At 43.7% G+C, this 22,150-nt stretch overlaps 2 protein-coding genes and 1 long non-coding RNA gene across 3 annotated transcripts; 2 read left to right on the forward strand and 1 right to left on the reverse strand.

Moving 5' to 3' along the window:
• Positions 1 to 9,592: 9,592 nt before the first annotated feature.
• On the forward strand, positions 9,593 to 16,535 carry LOC119329220 (DExH-box ATP-dependent RNA helicase DExH9-like). Its single transcript, XM_037602231.1, has 13 exons — positions 9,593 to 9,886; positions 10,098 to 10,298; positions 10,407 to 10,625; positions 10,758 to 11,099; positions 11,195 to 11,410; positions 11,955 to 12,205; positions 12,553 to 12,676; positions 13,237 to 13,510; positions 14,110 to 14,255; positions 14,375 to 14,524; positions 14,599 to 14,831; positions 15,484 to 15,748; positions 15,868 to 16,535. Exons 1-13 carry the CDS (start codon positions 9,593 to 9,595, stop codon positions 16,144 to 16,146), a joined length of 2,994 nt encoding a protein of 997 aa, XP_037458128.1. The 3' UTR covers positions 16,147 to 16,535.
• A 72-nt stretch (positions 16,536 to 16,607) lies between these two features.
• Positions 16,608 to 18,472, reverse strand: LOC119330561 (protein yippee-like At4g27745). Its single transcript, XM_037603674.1, has 3 exons — positions 18,155 to 18,472; positions 17,661 to 17,768; positions 16,608 to 17,084 (listed from the first exon to the last, which is right to left on the reverse strand). Exons 2-3 carry the CDS (start codon positions 17,751 to 17,753, stop codon positions 16,857 to 16,859), a joined length of 321 nt encoding a protein of 106 aa, XP_037459571.1. The 5' UTR covers positions 17,754 to 17,768; positions 18,155 to 18,472; the 3' UTR covers positions 16,608 to 16,856.
• A 1,391-nt stretch (positions 18,473 to 19,863) lies between these two features.
• Positions 19,864 to 21,893, forward strand: LOC119331620. The gene is made up of 3 exons (XR_005160588.1): positions 19,864 to 20,089; positions 20,951 to 21,002; positions 21,124 to 21,893. It is a non-coding gene; the product is annotated as an uncharacterized LOC119331620 (long non-coding RNA).
• The last annotated feature ends 257 nt before the right edge of the window (positions 21,894 to 22,150 follow it).

Below are 22,150 nucleotides of genomic sequence, written 5' to 3' on the forward strand. Positions count from 1 at the left end.
AGAGGGCCCAGAGATACCTCTCCGACAATCGGAGTGACAAATCCTAATCTCGAAATACGCCAACCCAACATGTACCTTTGGAGACACCTGTAGAGCTCCTTTATAATCACCCAGTTACGTTGTGACGTTTGGTAGCACACAAAGTGTTCCTCTGGCAAACGGGAGTTGCATAATCTCATAGTCATAGGAACATGTATAAGTCATGAAGAAAGCAATAGCAACATACTAAACGATCGGGTGCTAAGCTAATGGAATGGGTCATGTCAATCAGATCATTCAACTAATGATGTGATCCCGTTAATCAAATAACAACTCTTTGTCCATGGTTAGGAAACATAACCATCTTTGATTAACGAGCTAGTCAAGTAGAGGCATACTAGTGACACTTTGTTTGTCTATGTATTCACACATGTATTATGTTTCCGGTTAATACAATTCTAGCATGAATAATAAACTTTTATCATGATATAAAGAAATAAATAATAACTTTATTATTGCCTCTAGGGCATATTTCCTTCAGTCTCCCACTTGCACTAGAGTCAATAATCTAGACTACACAGTAATGATTCTAACACCCATGGAGCCTTGGTGCTGATCATGTTTTGCTCGTGGAAGAGGCTTAGTCAACGGGTCTGCAACATTCAGATCCGTATGTATCTTCCAAATCTCTATGTCTCCCACCTGGACTAGATCTCGGATGGAATTGAAGCGTCTCTTGATGTGCTTGGTTCTCTTGTGAAATCTGGATTCCTTCGCCAAGGCAATTGCACCAGTATTGTCACAAAAGATTTTCATTGGACCCGATGCATTAGGTATGACACCTAGATCGGATATGAACTCCTTCATCCAGACTCCTTCATTTGCTGCTTCCGAAGCAGCTATGTATTTCGCTTCACACGTAGATCCCGTCACGACGTTTTGTTTAGAACTGCACCAACTGACAGCTCCACCGTTTAATGTAAACACGTATCCGGTTTGCGATTTAGAATCGTCCGGATCAGTGTCAAAGCTTGCATCAATGTAACCGTTTACGATGAGCTTTTTGTCACCTCCATATACGAGAAACATATCCTTAGTCCTTTTCAGGTACTTCAGGATGTTCTTGACCGCTGTCCAGTGATCCACTCCTGGATTACTTTGGTACCTCCCTGCTAGACTTATAGCAAGGCATACATCAGGTCTGGTACACAGCATTGCATACATGATAGAGCCTATGGCTGAAGCATAGGGAACATCTTTCATTTTCTCTCTATCTTCTGCAGTGGTCGGGCATTGAGTCTGACTCAACTTCACACCTTGTAACACAGGCAAGAACCCTTTCTTTGCTTGATCCATTTTGAACTTCTTCAAAATCTTGTCAAGGTATGTGCTTTGTGAAAGTCCAATTAAACGTCTTGATCTATCTCTATAGATCTTTATGCCTAATATGTAAGCAGCTTCACCGAGGTCTTTCATTGAAAAACTCTTATTCAAGTATCCCTTTATGCTATCCAGAAATTCTATATCATTTCCGATCAGTAATATGTCATCCATATATAATATCAGAAATGCTACAGAGCTCCCACTCACTTTCTTGTAAATACAGGCTTCTCCAAAAGTCTGTATAAAACCAAATGCTTTGATCACACTATCAAAGCGTTTATTCCAACTCCGAGAGGCTTGCACCAGTCCATAAATGGATCGCTGGAGTTTGCACACTTTGTTAGCTTCCTTTGAATCGACAAAACCTTACGGTTGCATCATATACAACTCTTCTTCCAGAAATCCATTCAGGAATGCAGTTTTGACATCCATCTGCCAAATTTCATAATCATAAAATGCGGCAATTGCTAACATGATTCGGACAGACTTAAGCATCGCTACGGGTGAGAAGGTCTCATCGTAGTCAACCCCTTGAACTTGCCGAAACCCTTTTGCGACAAGTCGAGCTTTGTAGACAGTAATATTACCGTCGGCGTCAGTCTTCTTCTTGAAGATCCATTTATTCTCAATTGCTTGCCGATCATTGGGCAAGTCAACCAAAGTCCACACTTTGTTCTCATACATGGATCCCATCTCAGATTTCATGGCTTCAAGCCATTTTGCGGAATCTGGGCTCACCATCGCTTCTTCATAGTTCGTAGGTTCATCATGATCTAGTAGCATGACTTCCAGAACTGGATTACCGTACCACTCTGGCGCGGATCTCACTCTGGTTGATCTACGAGGTTCAGTAGTATCTTGTTCTGAAGTTTCATGATCATTATCATTAGCTTCCTCACTAATTGGTGTAGGTGTCACAGAAACAGTTTTCTGTGATGCACTACTTTCCAATAAGGGAGCAGGTACAGCTACCTCGTCAAGTTCTACTTTCCTCCCACTCACTTCTTTCGAGAGAAACTCCTTCTCTAGAAAGTTTCCGAACTTAGCAACAAAAGTCTTGCCTTCGGATCTGTGATAGAAGGTGTATCCAATAGTCTCCTTTGGATATCCTATGAAGACACATTTCTTCGATTTGGGTTCGAGCTTATCAGGTTGAAGCTTTTTCACATAAGCATCGCAGCCCCAAACTTTCAGAAACGACAACTTTGGTTTCTTGCCAAACCATAGTTCATAAGGCGTCGTCTCAACGGATTTTGATGGTGCCCTCTTTAACGTGAATGCGGCCGTCTCCAAAGCATAACCCCAAAACGATAGCGGTAAATCAGTAAGAGACATCATAGATCGCACCATATCTAGTAAAGTACGATTACGACGTTCCGACACACCATTACGCTGTGGTGTTCCGGGTGGCGTGAATTGCGAAACTATTCCGCATTGTTTCAAATGTACACCAAACTCGTAACTCAAATATTCTCCTCCACGATCAGATCGTAGAAACTTTATTTTCTTGTTACGATGATTTTCAACTTCATTCTGAAATTCTTTGAACTTTTCAAACGTTTCAGACTTATGTTTCATTAAGTAGATATACCCATATCTGCTTAAGTCATCTGTGAAGGTGAGAAAATAACGATATCCGCCACGAGCCTCAATATTCATCGGACCACATACATCTGTATGTATGATTTCCAACAAATCTGTTGCTCTCTCCATAGTACCGGAGAATGGCGTTTTAGTCATCTTGCCCATGAGGCACGGTTCGCAAGTACCAAGTGATTCATAATCAAGTGGTTCCAAAAGTCCATCAGTATGGAGTTTCTTCATGCGCTTTACACCGATATGACCTAAACGGCAGTGCCACAAGTAAGTTGCACTATCATTATCAACTCTGCATCTTTTGGCTTCAACATTATGAATATGTGTGTTACTGCTATCGAGATTCAATAAGAATAGACCACTCTTCAAGGGTGCATGACCATAAAAGATATTACTCATATAAATAGAACAACCATTATTCTCTGATTTAAATGAATAACCGTCTCGCATCAAACAAGATCCAGATATAATGTTCATGCTTAACGATGGCACCAAATAACAATTATTTAGGTCTAATATTAATCCCGAAGGTAGATGTAGAGGTAGCGTGCCGACCGCGATCACATCGACTTTGGAACCGTTTCCCACGCGCATCGTCACCTCGTCCTTAGCCAATCTTCGCTTAATTCGTAGTCCCTGTTTCGAGTTGCAAATATTAGCAACAGAACCAGTATCAAATACCCAGGTGCTACTGCGAGCATTAGTAAGGTACACATCAATAACATGTATATCACATATACCTTTGTTCATCTTGCCATCCTTCTTATCCGCCAAATACTTGGGGCAGTTCCGCTTCCAGTGACCAGTCTGCTTGCAGTAGAAGCACTCAGTTTCAGGCTTAGGTCCAGACTTGGGTTTCTTCTCTTGAGCAGCAACTTGCTTGTTGTTCTTCTTGAAGTTCCCCTTCTTCTTCCCTTTGCCCTTTTTCTTGAAACTAGTGGTCTTGTTGACCATCAACACTTGATGCTCCTTTTTTATTTCTACCTCCGCAGCTTTCAGCATTGCGAAGAGCTCGGGAATAGTCTTATTCATTCCTTGCATATTCTAGTTCATCACGAAGCTCTTGTAGCTTGGTGGCAGTGATTGGAGAATTCTGTCAATGATGCAATCATCTGGAAGATTAGCTCCCATTTGAATCAAGTGATTATTATACCCAGATATTTTGAGTATATGCTCACTGACAGAACTGTTCTCCTCCATCTTGCAGCTATAGAACTTACTGGAGACTTCATATCTCTCAATCCGGGCATTTGCTTGAAATATTAACTTCAACTCCTGGAACATCTCATATGCTCCATGACGTTCAAAACGTCGTTGAATTCCCGGTTCTAAGCCGTAAAGCATGGCACACTGAACTATCGAGTAGTCATCAGCTTTGCTCTGCCAGACGTTCACAACATCTGGTGTTGCTCCAGCAGCAGGCCTGACACCCAGCGGTGCTTCCAGGACGTAATTCTGCTGTGCAGCAATGAGGATAATCCTGAAGTTACGGACCCAGTCCGTGTAATTGCTACCATCATCTTTCAACTTTGCTTTCTCAAGGAATGCATTAAAATTCAACGGAACAACAACACAGGTCATTTATCTACAATCATACATAAACAAGCAAGATACTATCAGGTACTAAGTTCATGATAAATTTAGGTTCAATTAATCATATTACTTAAAGAACTCCCACTTAGATAGACATCCCTCTAATCCTCTAAGTGATTACGTGATCCAAATCAACTAAACCATGTCCGATCATCACGTGAGATGGAGTAGTTTCATTGGTGAACATCACTATGTTGATCATATCTACTATATGATTCACGCTCGACCTTTCGGTCTCCGTGTTCCGAGGCCATATCTGTATATGCTTGACTCGTCAAGTATAACCTGAGTATTCCGCGTGTGCAACTGTTTTGCACCCGTTGTATTTGAATGTAGAGCCTATCACACCCGATCATCATGTGGTGTCTCAGCACGAAGAACTTTCGCAACAGTGCATACTCAGGGAGAACACTTCTTGATAATTTAGTGAGAGATCATCTTATAATGCTACCGTCAATCAAAGCAAGATAAGATGCATAAAAGATAAACATCACATGCAATAAATATAAGTGATATGATATGGCCATCATCATCTTGTGCTTGTGATCTCCATCTCCGAAGCACCGTCGTGATCATCATCGTCACCGGCGCGACACCTTGATCTCCATCGTAGCATCGTTGTCGTCTCGCCAATCTTATGCTTCCACGACTATCGCTACCGCTTAGTGATAAAGTAAAGCATTACAGCGCGATTGCATTGCATACAATAAAGCGACAACCATATGGCTCCTGCCAGTTGCCGATAACTCGGTTACAAAACATGATCATCTCACACAATAAAATTTAGCATCATGTCTTGACCATATCACATCACAACATGCCCTGCAAAAACAAGTTAGACGTCCTCTACTTTGTTGTTGCAAGTTTTACGTGGCTGCTACGGGCTTAAGCAAGAACCAATCTTACCTACGCATCAAAACCACAACGATAGTTTGTCAAGTTGGTGTTGTTTTAACCTTCGCAAGGACCGGGCGTAGCCACACTCGGTTCAACTAAAGTTGGAGAAACTGTCACCCGCAAGCCACCTATGTGCAAAGCATGTCGGGAGAACCGGTCTCGCGTAAGCGTACGCGTAATGTCGGTCCGGGCCGCTTCGTCCAACAATACCGCCGAACCAAAGTATGACATGCTGGTAAGCAGTATGACTTATATCGCCCACAACTCACTTGTGTTCTACTCGTGCATATAACATCAACATATAAAACCTAGGCTCGGATGCCACTGTTGGGTAACGTAGTAATTTCAAAAAAATTCCTACGCACACGCAAGATCATGGTGATGCATAGCAACGAGAGGGGGAGAGTGTGATCTACGTACCCTTGTAGATCGACAACGGAAGCGTTAACTTGGTTGATGTATTCGTACGTCTTCACGGCCCGACCGATCAAGCACCGAAACTACGGCACCTCCGAGTTCTAGCACATGTTCGGCTCGATGACGATCCCCGGACTCCGATCCAGCAAAGTGTCGGGGAAGAGTTCCGTCAGCACGATGGCGTGGTGACGATCTTGATGTACTACCGTTGCAGGGCTTCGCCTAAGCACCGCTACAATATTATCGAGGACTATGGTGGAAGGGGGCACCGCACACGGCTAAGAATATGATCACGTGGATCAACTTGTGTCTCTAGGGGTGCCCCTTGCCCCTGTATATAAAGGAGCAAGGGGAGGAGGCCGGCCGGCCCTATAGGCGCGCCAAGGAGGAGTCCTCCTCCTAGACTCCTACTAGGAGGGGGAAGGAAGTGGGGAGGGAGAGGGAAAGGGGGGCGCCGCCCCCCCTCTCCTAGTCCAATTTGGACCAGGGGGGAGGAGGCGCGCGGCCCACCTTTGGCTGCCCCTCTCTCTCTCTCCACTAAGGCCCATATGGCCCATTACTTCTCCCGGGGGGGGGGGTCCGGTAACCCTCCGGCTCTCCGATTTTCTCCGAAATCACCCAGAACACTTCCGGTGTCCGAATATAGCCGTCCAATATATCAATCTTTATGTCTCGACCATTTCGAGACTCCTCGTCATGTCTGTGATCACATCCGGGACTCCGAACTAACTTCGGTACATCAAAACTCATAAACTCATAATATAACTGTCATCGAAACCTTAAGCGTGCGGACCCTACGGGTTCGAGAACAATGTAGACATGACCGAGACACGTCTCCGGTCAATAACCAATAGCGGAACCTGGATGCTCATATTGGCTCCTACATATTCTACGAAGATCTTTATCGGTCAGACCGCATAACAACATACATCGTTCCCTTTGTCATCGGTATGTTACTTGCCTGAGATTCGATCGTCGGTATCTCAATACCTAGTTCAATCTCGTTACCGGCAAGTCTCTTTACTCGTTCTGTAATACATCATCCCGCAACTAACTCATTAGTTGCAATGCTTGCAAGGCTTAAGTGATGTGCATTACCGAGAGGGCCCAGAGATACCTCTCCGACAATCGGAGTGACAAATCCTAATCTTGAAATACGCCAACCCAACATGTACCTTTGGAGACACCTGTAGAGCTCCTTTATAATCACCCAGTTACGTTGTGACGTTTGGTAGCACACAAAGTGTTCCTCTGGCAAACGGGAGTTGCATAATCTCATAGTCATAGGAACATGTATAAGTCATGAAGAAAGCAATAGCAACATACTAAACGATCGGGTGCTAAGCTAATGGAATGGGTCATGTCAATCAGATCATTCAACTAATGATGTGATCCCGTTAATCAAATAACAACTCTTTGTCCATGGTTAGGAAACATAACCATCTTTGATTAACGAGCTAGTCAAGTAGAGGCATACTAGTGACACTTTGTTTGTCTATGTATTCACACATGTATTATGTTTCCTGTTAATACAATTCTAGCATGAATAATAAACTTTATCATGATATAAGGAAATAAATAATAACTTTATTATTGCCTCTAGGGCATATTTCCTTCAATTTGCTCAACGTGCTCAAGTCTAGTGCAAACCGCTCCAGGGCCTACATTTATGTCGGCACACTGCTGGTTCGTGTTTATGAACGCATCTACACCAAAGATGTGCTTCAATTTGGGTGGATTTATGATTTCAAAACAGTAATGTCCCAAGATTCCGAGGGCAGAAAAACAAGCCTGGTGCGGCTTCCAATTGTATCATTTCTCTTGCTCCTCCCTCTTATTTCAACATTGATAACATTGGTCCTCTTCATGCTCGCCGAAAAGGTCCAACTCTACAGCCAGATTGATGTCAGAGTCTCCTACATATTACTCATAGGAGCTATAATCCTTGAGGTGGCATCTCTCTTCATGACCATTCTTTCCTGCTATGCATCGAATGAAGCACCAATATCCTGCCACCACCACCCTCTATAGTCCTGCGTGTAGCCAACTATATTCACCCCGCAGGCCGACATAGAAAACATTGGTCCAAAATGCTTGCACAACATAACATGTTTGAATGTTACACCAGACAAAAATCTATGGGCATCGTGTCAGTTCTATCACAGTGGATTGGTGAGACATTTACAAGAATCACCATCAGTAAAGATCTTGAGGAGCTTGTCCTAGGAAAACTGTTAGACTTGGGGACTGGGGAGCAGGGAGGCTGGAACTTCGCTAGCTTTCGTGGGCAGGTAGCGCTTCAGAGATGGACCGCTATGCACACAATCATTGATAGTGCTGACCTACCAACAAGTGTGCTTATCTGGCACATTGCAACAGAGATATGCTACTTTGGAGAAGAAAACAACACCACTAATTATCAAGTTCAAATGATGATAAGGGTGGGCAGAGAACTATCAAACTATATCATGTATCTCGTCTTCACGTGCAGTGTAATGCTTATAGGCAGCTCCAAACTCATATATATTAACACTCATAAGGAAATCAAGAATGTTCTTGGAGGAAATGGTAATCTAGCTATTAAGGAAGCTATTAGGACAATGATTCAACGTATCAGAGAAAGGGGACCATCGGTCAATCAAGTTTCTTTTATTGATGATACCGTCGTTCTTGCTGACTACAACAACCAATTGGGAACTCAGGTGCAACTTCTGAAAGACAATATAAAGGCTCTTGATTCACCCGTTTTGCCTCGTGCATGTATAGTGGCTTGTCATTTGACCGACATGCCTGAAGATGACCGTTGGAAACTCATTGCGGGGGTATGGCTGGAGATGCTATTCTACATCGCTCCTCGATGCGGGGGTGCTTTCCATGCCAAACATCTCAGTACTGGAGGGGAGTTTTTCACGCACGTCCTCCAGCTCATGTGTTTGTTAGGCCCTTTTCTACCACCGCCGAATGCTTAGCTTTGTACCTTTACCATTTTTAGATGCTTGAGTGCCATAAATCTCGTGTATTGTATCTTTACTGTTTTCATTAATTGGTTATTCTGCATTTGGTTTGCAAATATTCGCTTGTTATGTACTCCCTCCGTAAAGAAATACAGTGATCTAAACGCTTTTATATTTCTTTAAGGGGGTATATTTTATTCATATCTTTAGTTGAACATGGATATGTTATGAGTATTCACTTGTTATGAATTCAAATGCATGTCATCTATTTGTTCTATGCTTTATGCATTGTATCCCTTCAACTTATCTACTACTCCTATTTGTTACTACTCCCTCCACCCCGAAAAACTTGTCTAGATACGACAACCTTTTTTTCGGCGCGGAGGTAATATTATTTCACCAATTGCCAGACATTCCGAAAAGGCCGTGTTCAATTTTCTAACACTATGCCAGTTACTATCTCATCGCTTAGTTCAACAAATCCACATCTGAATCATTCCAACTGTCAAAGAGAACGTTATTATCTCTCGCAAAAAAAAGAGAACGTTATTATAAATTTCCCCTGGTTTTTACCATGCATGAACCGCAAGACACACATTCTTCTAAACCCGCTTTCGGCACCAGAAAACGCATCTCCGAACACTGACAGGTGGGCCCTAAATAGAGAGCAACACAGCCGGACCAACGGGCCGCCATTAACCGCTCTCTTTCTTCCCCGCGGGCGACCACTCCCCTCCATAAACCCTAGCCCGCCGCCGCCCGCCCGCCGCGCCATGGAGGCCGCCCTCAAGCGCAAGGCCGCGGAAGCCCCCGCAGCCGTGCCCGACCCCCCTCTCAAGGCGCCGCGCGCGGACGCCGCTCCCGCTCCCCCGCCGCCGGCCGCCGCCGAGCGCGTCGCCTGCCTGCACGACGTCTCCTACCCCGAGGGCTACGACGCGTCCGCCTCCGGCCCGCGCGTCGTCGCCGGCGGCGGCGAGGGCGCGGCCCCGGCCAAGACGTTCCCCTTCCCGCTCGACCCCTTCCAGTCCGAGGCCATCCGCTGCCTCGACAACGGCGAGTCCGTCATGGTGAGCAGCAAATCCAATCCCCGCGCCTCCCCCCATCATCCCAACCACGCCGCTCTTGGCCTAGCTTCTCCTGGTTAATGTAATTCCACTGTAAAAATTTAGTCTTTATACTTGCTTCCGCCTGCTGGATTGGGCAATTTGTCCCGCCGCCAAGTTTTCCCCACAGGCAATTCAGTGGCTGCCTGCCTCTCATGCGTGTTTCATTCACCAGGTTTCGGCGCACACGTCGGCGGGGAAGACGGTGGTGGCGCTGTACGCGATAGCCATGTCCCTGCGCAACCAGCAGCGGGTCATCTACACCTCGCCCATCAAGGCCCTCAGCAACCAGAAGTACAGGGAGTTCAAGGAGGAGTTCTCCGACGTCGGCCTCATGACTGGGGACGTCACCATCGAGCCAAACGCCTCCTGCTTGGTACTGGATCGCTTGCTACCCTCATTCAGATTTTACTCTTTGACTCTTTGTATGTATTACCTTTGTCTGTTTGGTGCTTAAAGCGTGTGTGCGTGCTCGGAAATGCAGGTCATGACCACGGAGATTTGGCGCAGCATGCAGTATAAGGGGTCCGAGGTGATGAGGGAAGTCGCCTGGGTTATCTTCGATGAGGTGCATTACATGCGTGACAGGGAGAGGGGAGTGGTGTGGGAGGAGAGTATTGTGATGGCTCCCAAAAACTCGCGGTTTGTGTTCCTCTCGGCAACTGTACCCAATGCCAAGGAGTTTGCTGATTGGGTAGCCAAGGTTTGTCTGCATCTCCCTCTGTTTTTCTGTTGTCGCCCTGACTTTGATAGTTCATATATGTTCAACCATCCATCTATATTTCCAGCATATATGTGTTCTGCATAATGAAGGTAGTACGACTTTGTTTCTCAGGTACATAAGCAACCTTGTCATATAGTATACACCGATTACCGACCTACACCCCTCCAGCACTATGTATTTCCTGCTGGAGGCGATGGCTTATACCTGGTCGTTGATGAAAATGGCAAGTTCAGAGAGGATAGTTTTCAGAAATCTCTGAATGTCCTTGCCCCTGCTACTGGCAGTGACAAGAAGAGGGAAAACGGGAAGCGGCAAAAGGGCCTCGTCTCGGCAGGCAAAACTAACGAAGAAAGCGACATATTCAAGATGGTGAAGATGATAATTCAGCGTCAATATGACCCTGTGATACTTTTCAGCTTTAGCAAAAGAGAGTGTGAATTTCTTGCTATGCAGGTAAGTTCTTTTCTAAATCACTAGTCGATTTACAAGATATTGGCTCAAGGAAGTAAATGTCTTAGTTGATTTTGACTGTCCTGCTTGTGTTGTAGATGGCCAAGATGGACTTGAATGGAGATGATGAGAAAGTGAACATTGAAACCATTTTTTGGAGTGCCATGGATTTGCTTTCAGATGATGACAAAAAGCTTCCCCAGGTTTCGAATATGCTTCCCTTATTGAAACGCGGCATTGGAGTACATCATTCTGGTTTGTTGCCCATTTTAAAGGAAGTGATTGAGATACTTTTCCAAGAGGGCCTCATCAAGGTTAGCAAATATTGCTGATCTCTCATTACTTCTTGGGCTGCCACTGTTTCCTTGCCTCCAAACTAGCATATTGTTGGAAGTGTGGTAGTATACCCTAATGGCTTATTACTTTGTCTTCAGAAGAATAACATCACTATTAACTTCTATCTTGAGCTAAAACTACCTGCCTTAAAAGTGAGGTTATAGTTCTTGGTTTCAGTGTTTCACATCAAAGTAACAGATGATGGATTTAGGTCATCAGGATAGTTGCTGTTGTATTGCAGTTTTGTAGTGAACATGGGGTATTTTTCTTGAATTTGCAATGTAAAAATGTGTATGTTAGATTTTTTTTTGTAACCTTACTCTTATATGAACAATAGCACTGTAAAACTTGATTGAAAGAAAGTGAGGTCTAAATTTTGTCAAGTACTGTATTTACTGATCTTATTCTGTGTCATGACTTATGAACTGATGATTTGGGAGTATTTATTTTATTAGAATCGTAAGTGATAATTGTGTTTTGTGACTAATAATTTCTTGCTGATACTGAAATCTGCTGTTGTAGTGTCTGTTTGCCACAGAGACATTCAGTATTGGATTGAACATGCCTGCAAAGACTGTTGTGTTTACCAATGTACGCAAGTTTGATGGAGATCGATTCAGATGGTTGTCAAGTGGAGAGTACATCCAGATGAGCGGCCGTGCCGGTCGTCGAGGTATTGATCAGCGTGGTATCTGTATATTGATGGTAGATGAGAAAATGGAACCCTCAACTGCCAAAATGATGCTGAAAGGAGGTGCTGATAGTTTGAACAGGTCTGTATCATGTATTCTTTGCTCCTAATTCTATCTAGAACAGTAACATACATACATCCTAGCTGGATATTGTGAATGGAAAGACCAACTGGACGAGAACCGAGACTGGGATTGGATGTTTACTTGGTTCACATTATGCTTAAAACTGTTGTATGCCATATCTATTGGGATAACTAAGTAGTTTCGTCCATTCATGCTATACCAGTTCATTGCATCTTGGAATCTTGAGTTAGCATTACTTAAGTCCTCATTTACTGTTTCTGTACATTTTATGTTTCTCCATGTTGTTTAAATGCACATTTTTTCTTCTATTTCTCTGGCTCTGATATTATTATCTTCTTGATTAGTGCTTTCCATTTGAGCTACAACATGTTGTTGAATCAACTGCGCTCTGAGGATGGTGATCCAGAAAAGCTTCTTCGGCATTCATTCTACCAATTTCAAGCAGATAGAGCTCTCCCTGATCTCGAGGTTTGTTAAAATTTTCTGAGTATTTTCTTTCTTTGAATAAACTTATTACATTTGCAGTCAACCTCTTGTCCTTTTGCCCATGATCCTGTTAGTTAGCTTTGGGCATACATGCATGTTCTTTGAATCTCATGGATACTTGTGTAAGGTTGCTGTAATATATATTTTGTAGTATAATTATTTCTAGGGGTATTCCCCACTGTTTCCATTAAGATGTAATAAGATGTTCCTGCCACAACAATGTTTTATTACCTGCTTTTTGCCATTTATTATGTATGGTTGCATGTTTACAAAGAAGAAGTTTTTTGAGAATGGTACCCGAACTGTGTCGGTTGCGTTCATGAGTGTTCACACATGCATACGTGCAGTAAACCCTTACGTTGGATGTGTCAAGATGATGCTAGCTAGCCTGTATATACCAGTTAGAATAGCAGTTAATGTTGGTAAACTGGCTGGTGTCACCTACCATAGCAGTGCCTTTTGGTTTACATCAAAAACCCCATCTACTAAAGCATTTCTGCAAGGAACTTATCCTGACATTCCTCTGTTTGAATTTTGTGCAGAAGCAAGTCAGGGAACTGGAAATAGAAAGAAGTTCCATGGTTATTGAAGACGAGGAGAGCGTGAAGGATTACTATGATCTCTTACAGCAGTACAGAACTTTAAAGAAGGATGTCCGTGATATTGTACTTTCGCCGAAATATGTTCTGCCTTTCTTGCAATCCGGAAGGCTTGTTCGTGTTCAATACAGTACAGATGAGTCCACCTTCTCTATTGACGAAAATGTGTCGTGGGGAATTATAATAAATTTTGAGAAGGTGAAAACCAATCCTGAAGGTAACATACATACACTCTTCTCTGTTAGTTTTGCTATTTTATTCATGGGGTTCACTCTTCAGTTCTCACCATTCAGTTGTGACCATAATTTTGCAACTTCATTCCAGCCAGTTATAACAATGTAAAGATCATGCAGCTTCAGTTTATAGAATTGATCTGCCATTGCCAAGTCAAGAGTAATCTAATCTCCCCTTATAAGAAACTATATGGCATTCCCTTTGTAGAAGATCTCAAGCTTGTATGAGCTTGGTGGCTAATTAGCCAGTTACACACTGCAGTCCATGGCAGCAATCTCTGTGTGAATGGTCAGTAAGCTCACCTACATTAACCTGTTTTGTTGTGTCAATTGAAGGAATGACTCCTTCACGGGTTTCCTTCTTTGATCCATCAACTCACACAATGGTTTAAGGTTCTTTGTTTCAGACTACCACATGTTGTTCTCGTTCCTACCCTCTTATGTTTTAATTCATGAAACAGCTGCCTTACAATGTGATCCTAACTCTGACGTTTTATGGTCATTGCTTTACAACATTTAATTGGGGGGAGGTACTGTCTGCAGCTATTTTGACTCTGCTGACTTCTGGTTTTTGTTCTTGCAGAAAGAAGGCCCGAGGATTGTGATTACACTGTTGATGTCCTCACCAGATGTTCTGTAATCAAGGACATAAGTGGAAAGAAAACAATGAAGGTTATTCCTCTCAAATCCCGTGGAGAACCGGTTGTTATTTCGTTGCCACTTTCTCAGGTGATTTACTTTTCGCATTTCACCAGTTAACCTGTTATGTTCCACTTGTAACCATTTTTTATCACATTGCAAACCTGCTTGTTTTCTTACTCTAATCCTAAATTGAACTAAATAAACAGATTGATGGACTGAGTAGTGTTCGGATGTACATACCCAAGGATCTTTTGCCTGTAGAAGCTCGAGAAAACACATTGAGGAAAGTTGAAGAAGTGCTTTCAAGATTTTCTAAAGATGGGGTTCCTCTATTGGATCCAGAAGAAGATATGGAAGTAAGAATATCAGCGCATATCATATTGCCAGGCTTCCTCTTCTTATTTAGTCCTTATATTTTTCTTCCTGTCAGGTAAAATCTAGCTCCTACCGGAAAGCTACCAGAAGAATAGAAGCTCTGGAGAGCTTGTTTGAGAAGCATGACATCCGTAATGCACCCCATATCCAACAGAAGCTGAAGGTCTTGCATGCTAAGCAAGAAATAAAAGCCAAAATAAAGTCCATAAAGAAAACAATGCGGGCCTCGACTGCTTTAGCCTTTAAGGACGAGCTCAAGGCACGAAAACGAGTTCTTCGTAGGCTGGGGTAATGCATCCTCTGACACCCAAATTTTATTTGTCTTTGGTGTGCTTGCATCTCGGAAAATTGCAAAATGAACTTCCATGTTACTGAATATTGGGTGAAGTAGGCAACATAACATTCTCATGTTTGTGACAAAAACCCTTGCTGTTGTGCCCTGCAGATGTTGGATTCTTAGGAAGCACAGTAGTATTCTTTGAGAAAATATTTGCAGAACAAATTTATGATCTTTCTGCTTGGGCACCTGATGGAAACAAGCACAAAACTCAACTATTCTGCTAGAACAATTGTTGACTATTAGAGTTAAATAATAACCTCATTGTTTGAAAATTAGAGATGTACCTCGTAGATATATGGAAGTTCATGTTATTTGTTTCATGCATGAATAGAAAGTACAGTTTTGCTAAAGCACATCTAGATGTGCCATAAGTATTGCACATCTAAGTCCTATGTCATTGATCTTACATTGAGATTCGTGTGGATATTTTTCTTTTTCTTTTTTCTTTTCCTCTTTATACTTGATTCACTCAATTAGATGTGCAATAACTAGAGCACATCTAGATGTGCCCTAGACACACCCTAGAAAGTACTGTCTGCTGCGTCAATCTTCATTTTCTTGTTTTTCATAAACCTTATTGGGGTGTCTTGTTGATTTCAGATATATCACCAGTGAGGATGTAGTCGAAATAAAGGGCAAAGTGGCATGTGAGATCAGCTCAGCCGACGAACTGACATTGACCGAGCTTATGTTCAGTGGTACTTTGAAGGATGCTACTGTGGAGCAGATGGTGGCTCTGCTCTCTTGCTTTGTCTGGCAGGAGAAGCTTCAGGATGCCCCAAAGCCAAGGGAAGAGCTCGACCTGCTCTTCTACCAGTTGCAAGAGACGGCACGAAGGGTCGCGAACCTCCAGCTTGAATGCAAGGTACTCAATAATGATGCTAGTACCGGACAATGATACCATATCGCTTGTGCTGTTTTGATGCTTCAGAATTGCATCCCAATTGCTGAAACTTGTTTTTGTTTTGGCCCTGCTGATGACAGATCCAGATCGATGTTGAGAGTTTCGTGAACTCCTTCCGCCCCGACGTGATGGAGGCCGTGTACTCGTGGGCCAGAGGGTCCAAGTTTCACCAGATCATGGAGATGACACAGGTGTTCGAAGGCAGCCTGATCAGGGCCATCAGGCGGCTGGAGGAGGTCCTTCAGCAGCTGATCCTGGCGTCCCAGTCGATCGGTGAGACCCAGCTTGAAGCCAAGCTCGAGGAGGCGGTCAGCAAGATTAAGAGGGATATCGTTTTCGCTGCGTCCTTGTACTTGTGACACCTCCTGCGTGTTTTGGTTCCATCACAGGAGCTCATGCGCGGGGATAGAGAGGTTATCATTGTCTGCTGTTCTTGTCCAGCGCCATCGACATGGACACGGTCGAGCTGCCTTGACTGGTTTGCTGTAACACGGAGCGGCATGTTGTCCCCATGGTGGGGGATACAATTTTGTAGGTTGTAGAAGCAGTAAGTCGTGATTGAATTGATTAGGGTTTTTGGTTCAAGGACTCAAACGTGTACCCTTTTTCTTCTTCCCTGTACACAGAAACAGAGGGACTAGAGATGTACCTGAATTGATATGCAGTGAATTATGAGTGTGATAGTATTTTTCTTGCGATGTAACTGAATTCATGCCAATTCAAATGAATGTGGTTGTGTTGCTTGTCATGAGCCATCTGTTTGTTATCAATGAGAAAATGCAACTAGTCTGAACAACAGTTGGGAAAATACAATCACACATTGTCAAACCATCCATTTTATTTATGACCAATGAGAAAATGGTTCCCACACAAATGAAGATAAGTTTGTCTCCCCACACAACAAATCACAAAACCATTTCAAAGAACAAATGGCATGGAAATAACACCAACAGACTGGTAGTAGTTTCAAAAAGAAGAAAACGGACTGCTGCTATGTACAAAGGCATGGAAGAGAGAAGCATTCTCCTGGGAGCACATGGTTGGTTGAATCTTATCTTTGTTTCATTTGCTACCAATTCTCCTGCACAATCTTGGCCTTTTCGAATATGAACTTGCCTTCCTTGTACTTCTGGGACTCCTCGTAGGCCCTCTCGTACTTCCACCCGAGCACCTCGCGGCAGTCACGGCAGTGGATGTCGGCGACGGTGTGGAGCCCCGTCATGAGCTGCCGGTCCTCCTTGGCCCCCGTGGTGACGTTCATGGCGTGGGAGAAGAGGAACGCGCGGCCATTCCTCCCCTAGAACAGCAGAGCCAAAAGAGCAAAGTGTTAGTAGTACTTATCCTCCAAACACAATCAAAATTGAGATAGACAGATCATAGCACATGGACATCTGAAGCTGGTACAGATAGATCACAGTATAGAGTTAGTAGTACTTATCCTCCAAACACAATCAAAATTGAGATAGACAGATCATAGCACATGGACATCTGAAGCTGGTACAGATAGATCACAGTATAGAGTTAGTAGTACTTATCCTCCAAACACAATCAAAATTGAGATAGACAGATCATAGCACATGGACATCTGAAGCTGGTACAGATAGATCACAGTATAGAAACACAAATGCTAGCTAAACTCTGATGGTTGGACCTCTCCATCGCAGTTGATGAATGAACCTATTTAAGCTCCCTAGTTGATACTATTACTGATTTTAGCATGGCATCCCCAACCAGTCAAACATATATCTACATTACAGGTCCATCTAAATTCCTTGTTATTGATTAAGCTCTGTCCAATCTTGACCCCCCCTGACGCAGGGCCCAAAGTAAGTCAGCAAGGAAGAGAAGCAAATTAATTATCCTTGTTCTTCACCTGGAAGGCCTTGGAGATGATGTCGTCGTGCAGGCAGACGTGGTTGCGGCAGTGGCAGCAGCTGTACACGCGCGGCCCGACCAATTCCGCCATCTATCTCCTTCCTTCCTGCAACCAATTCGACGACTTACCGATTGAATTAGGAATCTAACATCTTGTTGTTGTCTGAAACAGAGCATGACCGACCGACTGACTGCCCAACACTTTCATATACATAATATATCTATCTCTGGTTCATCGAATATCGATGATTCGACGGGTGGGTTCAATGATCATCAGGAGCCGAGTACGGTTAACCTGTCACTATGAATGAGTATGCCTTTTTTGTGTGATTACTGTGAAGCAAACATAAGCAGATGATACAAAAACTGGAGTAACAGCCAGCCCAGCTGCTGTTCCTTTATTTTTTTCCTGTACATGTTTGGGTTGTGCACCTGACCTGAAGAACCCTCTGGTCTGGTCCGATCTGATTCAAGGAGGCGAAGCATGCATACCTTGCTTCTTGCTCCGATCGAAAGGCGCTTGCTTGCTCCTCCGGTCCCTTCTTGGGTGGGAACTCAACTCGGCGGCAGTTGGGCCGGCGGCGGCGGCGGCGGCGGCGTGCAGATTGGATGCGCGGCAGCCGGGCGAGAAGGAAGGAAGGGGAATAATCGGGAGGAAGACCTAGCTTTGCTTTGCTTGCTTGCTAGGACCAAATCGCCATGGAGTCTCTTCTTCTGCCCGTCGATCGATTTGGGGGAAAGGAGAAGAAAGACTTTTTTTTTCTCCTCCTACTAGCTACTAGAAGAAGAAGAAAGAAGAAGACGTGAGAGGCTGAGAGCACTGTGCGCATCGGTGCATTTGGGCTGGGCCAGCATGTAAAAATAACTACTCCTTCTCAGGAACTATGCAAAACCACTCGATAATGGTTACCCCTTGCAAAGGTCACTACTCCCACCTTTTCAGACGCCGACAAGGGGTGCACATGCACTGACGCATCACTTGTCGCGACATGTGATTTTTCTCTCTCCATAGTTCAAAACATTTTATCTCTTCAACCGCACGTCCAAACGTTGAACCCTTCTTAACATTGGATTTCTCGTGTCAAAATGTTCAAAACCAGATTCCAATGTTCATAGGTCCTGACGGACTTTAAGAAAAGACCGGAGCCAGAAGCATGGTTTTCTCCCACTTTCTTTTTTTGAGAAACACATATGCGCTTCTCGTGGAAGTAAATCAGTGCCTCTACGAGACGCAAATCGGTACTTATGGTGAAGCACACACCAAAAAAGAGTCATAATTTTTTCCCTTTTCGAGGCGGAAGTAAATATGTGCCTTCACAGAGCAAATATATGATTCTCATGGAAGTATGAAAAATGTGATTTTTTTCTTCTTCCCAAGAAACACAATTGCGCTTCCCACGAAAACAAATTTGTCCTTCTCGTGGAAAAACACAATTATGAATTGTGGACCTATGTTTCTGCAAGTACCTTTGACCGATGCTATAAAAATACCTCCTTATGCCAAATAAATGAAAAATATTATGACTAATAAAAGGAAAAAATAGTCGTGGCTGAAATCTCTACGATGGTTGCAAATTATTCTTTCAAAGAAAAAATACCTGAAAAATTAGGAGATCCATGGATACCTACTACTATACCATGATCTGTTATAAGCAACTACTCCCTCCGTTCCTAAATATAAGTCTTTTTTAGAGGTTCCAATATGGACTACATACAAAGCAAAATGAGCGAATCACGCTCTAAACTACGTCTGTATACATGCATCCGTATGTAGTCCATATTAAAAAAATGTCCGCTTACTTTTAGAAAGTGTTTATCACATTAAAAAAATGTTCACGATGCACTATTAGAGAAAAATGTTGACGTCGCTTTGTAAGATTGTACTACTTGATGCCCAAAAAGTTTTAGTGTAGTTTTAGAAAAGCATTCCTAGAAGAATTTCCGATTGCCTAAACTACTTGTAACGCGTATTTTTTTGGGGAGCAAAACTTGTAGTAACAAGCTTTACTTGTAACAAGTTGTTGGTAGTAAGTAACAACCAGGATTGCCTAAACACTGGAATCTAGTTTTGAAACAGTTCGTCAAGATAGAAGGCCCTCAAGTTGTAGCTTGTAGAATCCAATCCCTGATTCCCCGCCAAAAAATGAAAATAAAAAATCCTGGTTAAATTGCGTGGGCCTCGAGTGAATGGGCCGTAGCACCTAGTAGAGTCGACATGGAAAAGAAAAAAAAAACAGTAGAGCAGAGCCGATGATAACGAGTGTGCTCTGCTGCTCCATCCATCCCCACCAAGATCCGGCCAGGTTTCTTGTCCATCCCCGGCGGCGGCGGGCCTGTCTTGGCCACCGGAGAGCGAGCGAGCGAGCGAGGCGTTGCCGTCGCTGCAGCGCGGCCGAGTGCGAGCAGGGGGACGCGCGCCGGCCGGTGGTAAGATGCACGCGCGCCTCTATTACTCCACTCCATTGAAGCTCTTTCAGTCCCCACGCCCATCCCTAGCTTAGAATAGATGCAACTCGTCTCCACGGAATTATTTATAGGCGTCGTCCCCACCAAGTAGAGAGACTTGTACTAGTAGATGTGTTCAGTCTCTACTCTAGGGTTATATACAGTACATGGGCGCGAGTTCATGCCGGGAGCGGGGGATAGTACTGTAGGTCATACTCCCTCTGTTCTGAATTACATCCGTATCTATACAAATCTAAGACAAGTAATTCAGAACAGAGGGAGTAGGTGGGAGGATCCAATAGCCGGCCTGGACTGTGGTGGAACCAACACCGACAAAAAATGGGGGAACTTTTTTTTTGGTCAAACAAATTAAGTAAGAGGAAGATAATAAAATCAATGATAATGCTCGTCTCCTACGCTCCTGTGTGTGACGCTCGTACATCTTTCTGATTTCAAGACAACCCGAGCGATTTCTTGTGCAAATAGACAACTGAGTGAGTTTTTACAGTTTGCTTCTCTACCGAAGGTTGTTTATCAGGTCCCGCAGCTTGAAGCTGCAGATAATTCGTCGAAACGAACATATGGATATGGCAGGTCTTAGGAGCCTACTCGTGCAGCTAGATGGAAGAACAAACTTAGACATCGAACAAACTTAGTCCACCTGATTGCCAGCTCTCACTGCTCCTGCAACACCTGCAGACCTTTTTTTTATATATATGGATAAGCTATGGATAGTCCACTCCCATCAAAGCGGCCACTTTTTTTTTACATGGTTGGAATTTCTGATGTGTATGGTAAGTTTGGAGGAGGTATTGAGCAAGTTACAGTTTCTTTCTTTGGCAGTGTATGGTAAGTTTGGAGGAGGTATAGTGCATAGCAGAGCAGAGCAGGGGAGGTACATGCTTTTTGTAACTGCTGCTAGTTATTTCCTCATGAGTTTCGCATTCCAAGTTCTGTTACTTTAAACAACTAGCTAGTTTATCAACTAACTGGGAGCGTGCATTTGTTCTATTCAGCTGGCCGCAAACAGAGAACGTTGTGCTCCTAAACAACTAGTACTATCTTCAGCAAAGCTAGCCAACCAGGGACCTAGAATCTCCATCACTCCATCACCTCGAGTCTCAAGCAATGGGCAGTGAACTGCTCGCAGCAACGGTTGCACCACCAGCGGAGCATCCCTTGATCCTGTCCACGACCACTACCACCACTACCGCCGGCAACGGAACCATCACAACAATCACCACCACCACATGCTCCTCCGCTGCCAATGGCAGCACTACCACTACCACCACTACCGCCGGCGACGGAACCACCACCAGAACCGCCACAACAATCACCACCACCAGATGCTCCTCCACCGCCGCCGATGGCACCAGTACCACAACCACCACAACCACCACCACGACCACAACAAGAACCACCACAAGCACCTCCAACGCCACAACCATTTCATCCCACTGTGATGAGGAATTTGAAATTTGATGGCTGTGCCCATCTGTATGATATGCCTTGACCTCCTTCTTTGGTTGGTGATGATGGGAGCACAGGGCATGAAGTTGAAGCTTCTCACCGAAGCCTGCAGTTGTTTGTCATATGAGGAAATTGAATGGAAATTTGTGGGTACGAGCTAACAGTTATCGGTTACTGTTTTGTTGATGCAAAATATTATCTAGAAACCTTGTATCTTAAGTAATTGTTATTGCCATAGAAACCTTTAGATGCTTCTCTTGCAACTATTGGTACGGTTCTGGAACTAATGGATTTCATGGACGATTGGGTTTTCATCTGCTGCAAAGTTTCTATGGAAAACTGCTGCTACTATTATCTTTTGCTGCACAATTACTTAATTTCCGAGGATCTGTTTTTTCAACCTTTGCTGTTCTTTGTTGCGTGCACAGATAAAAATAGGCTTTTAAGTGCTTAATTATTATTTTTTAACTATGTTCCCCACCTAACTTCTATGGTGGCTTATTTGACTAGATACATCTCGGGGGAGCTGTTTGTGTTTTGCTCTATATTGACAAGCAGTTCATGTTAAGTTTT

Source organism: Triticum dicoccoides, chromosome 7A (genome assembly GCF_002162155.2).
Source record: "Triticum dicoccoides isolate Atlit2015 ecotype Zavitan chromosome 7A, WEW_v2.0, whole genome shotgun sequence".
In the NCBI taxonomy this organism is placed as follows: domain Eukaryota; kingdom Viridiplantae; phylum Streptophyta; class Magnoliopsida; order Poales; family Poaceae; genus Triticum; species Triticum dicoccoides.

Coding starts and splice junctions, on each gene's coding strand:
- LOC119329220 (XM_037602231.1), top strand. CDS start 9,593: ATGGAGGCCGCCCTCAAGCGCAAGGCCGCGGAAGCCCCCGCAGCCGTG. Junction 14,256..14,374: donor TTTCGTTGCCACTTTCTCAG/GTGATTTACTTT, acceptor CTAAATAAACAG/ATTGATGGACTGAGTAGTGT. Junction 14,525..14,598: donor ATCCAGAAGAAGATATGGAA/GTAAGAATATCA, acceptor TCTTCCTGTCAG/GTAAAATCTAGCTCCTACCG.
- LOC119330561 (XM_037603674.1), bottom strand. CDS start 17,753: ATGGCGGAATTGGTCGGGCCGCGCGTGTACAGCTGCTGCCACTGCCGC. Junction 17,085..17,660: donor TCATCTCCAAGGCCTTCCAG/GTGAAGAACAAG, acceptor CTGCTGTTCTAG/GGGAGGAATGGCCGCGCGTT.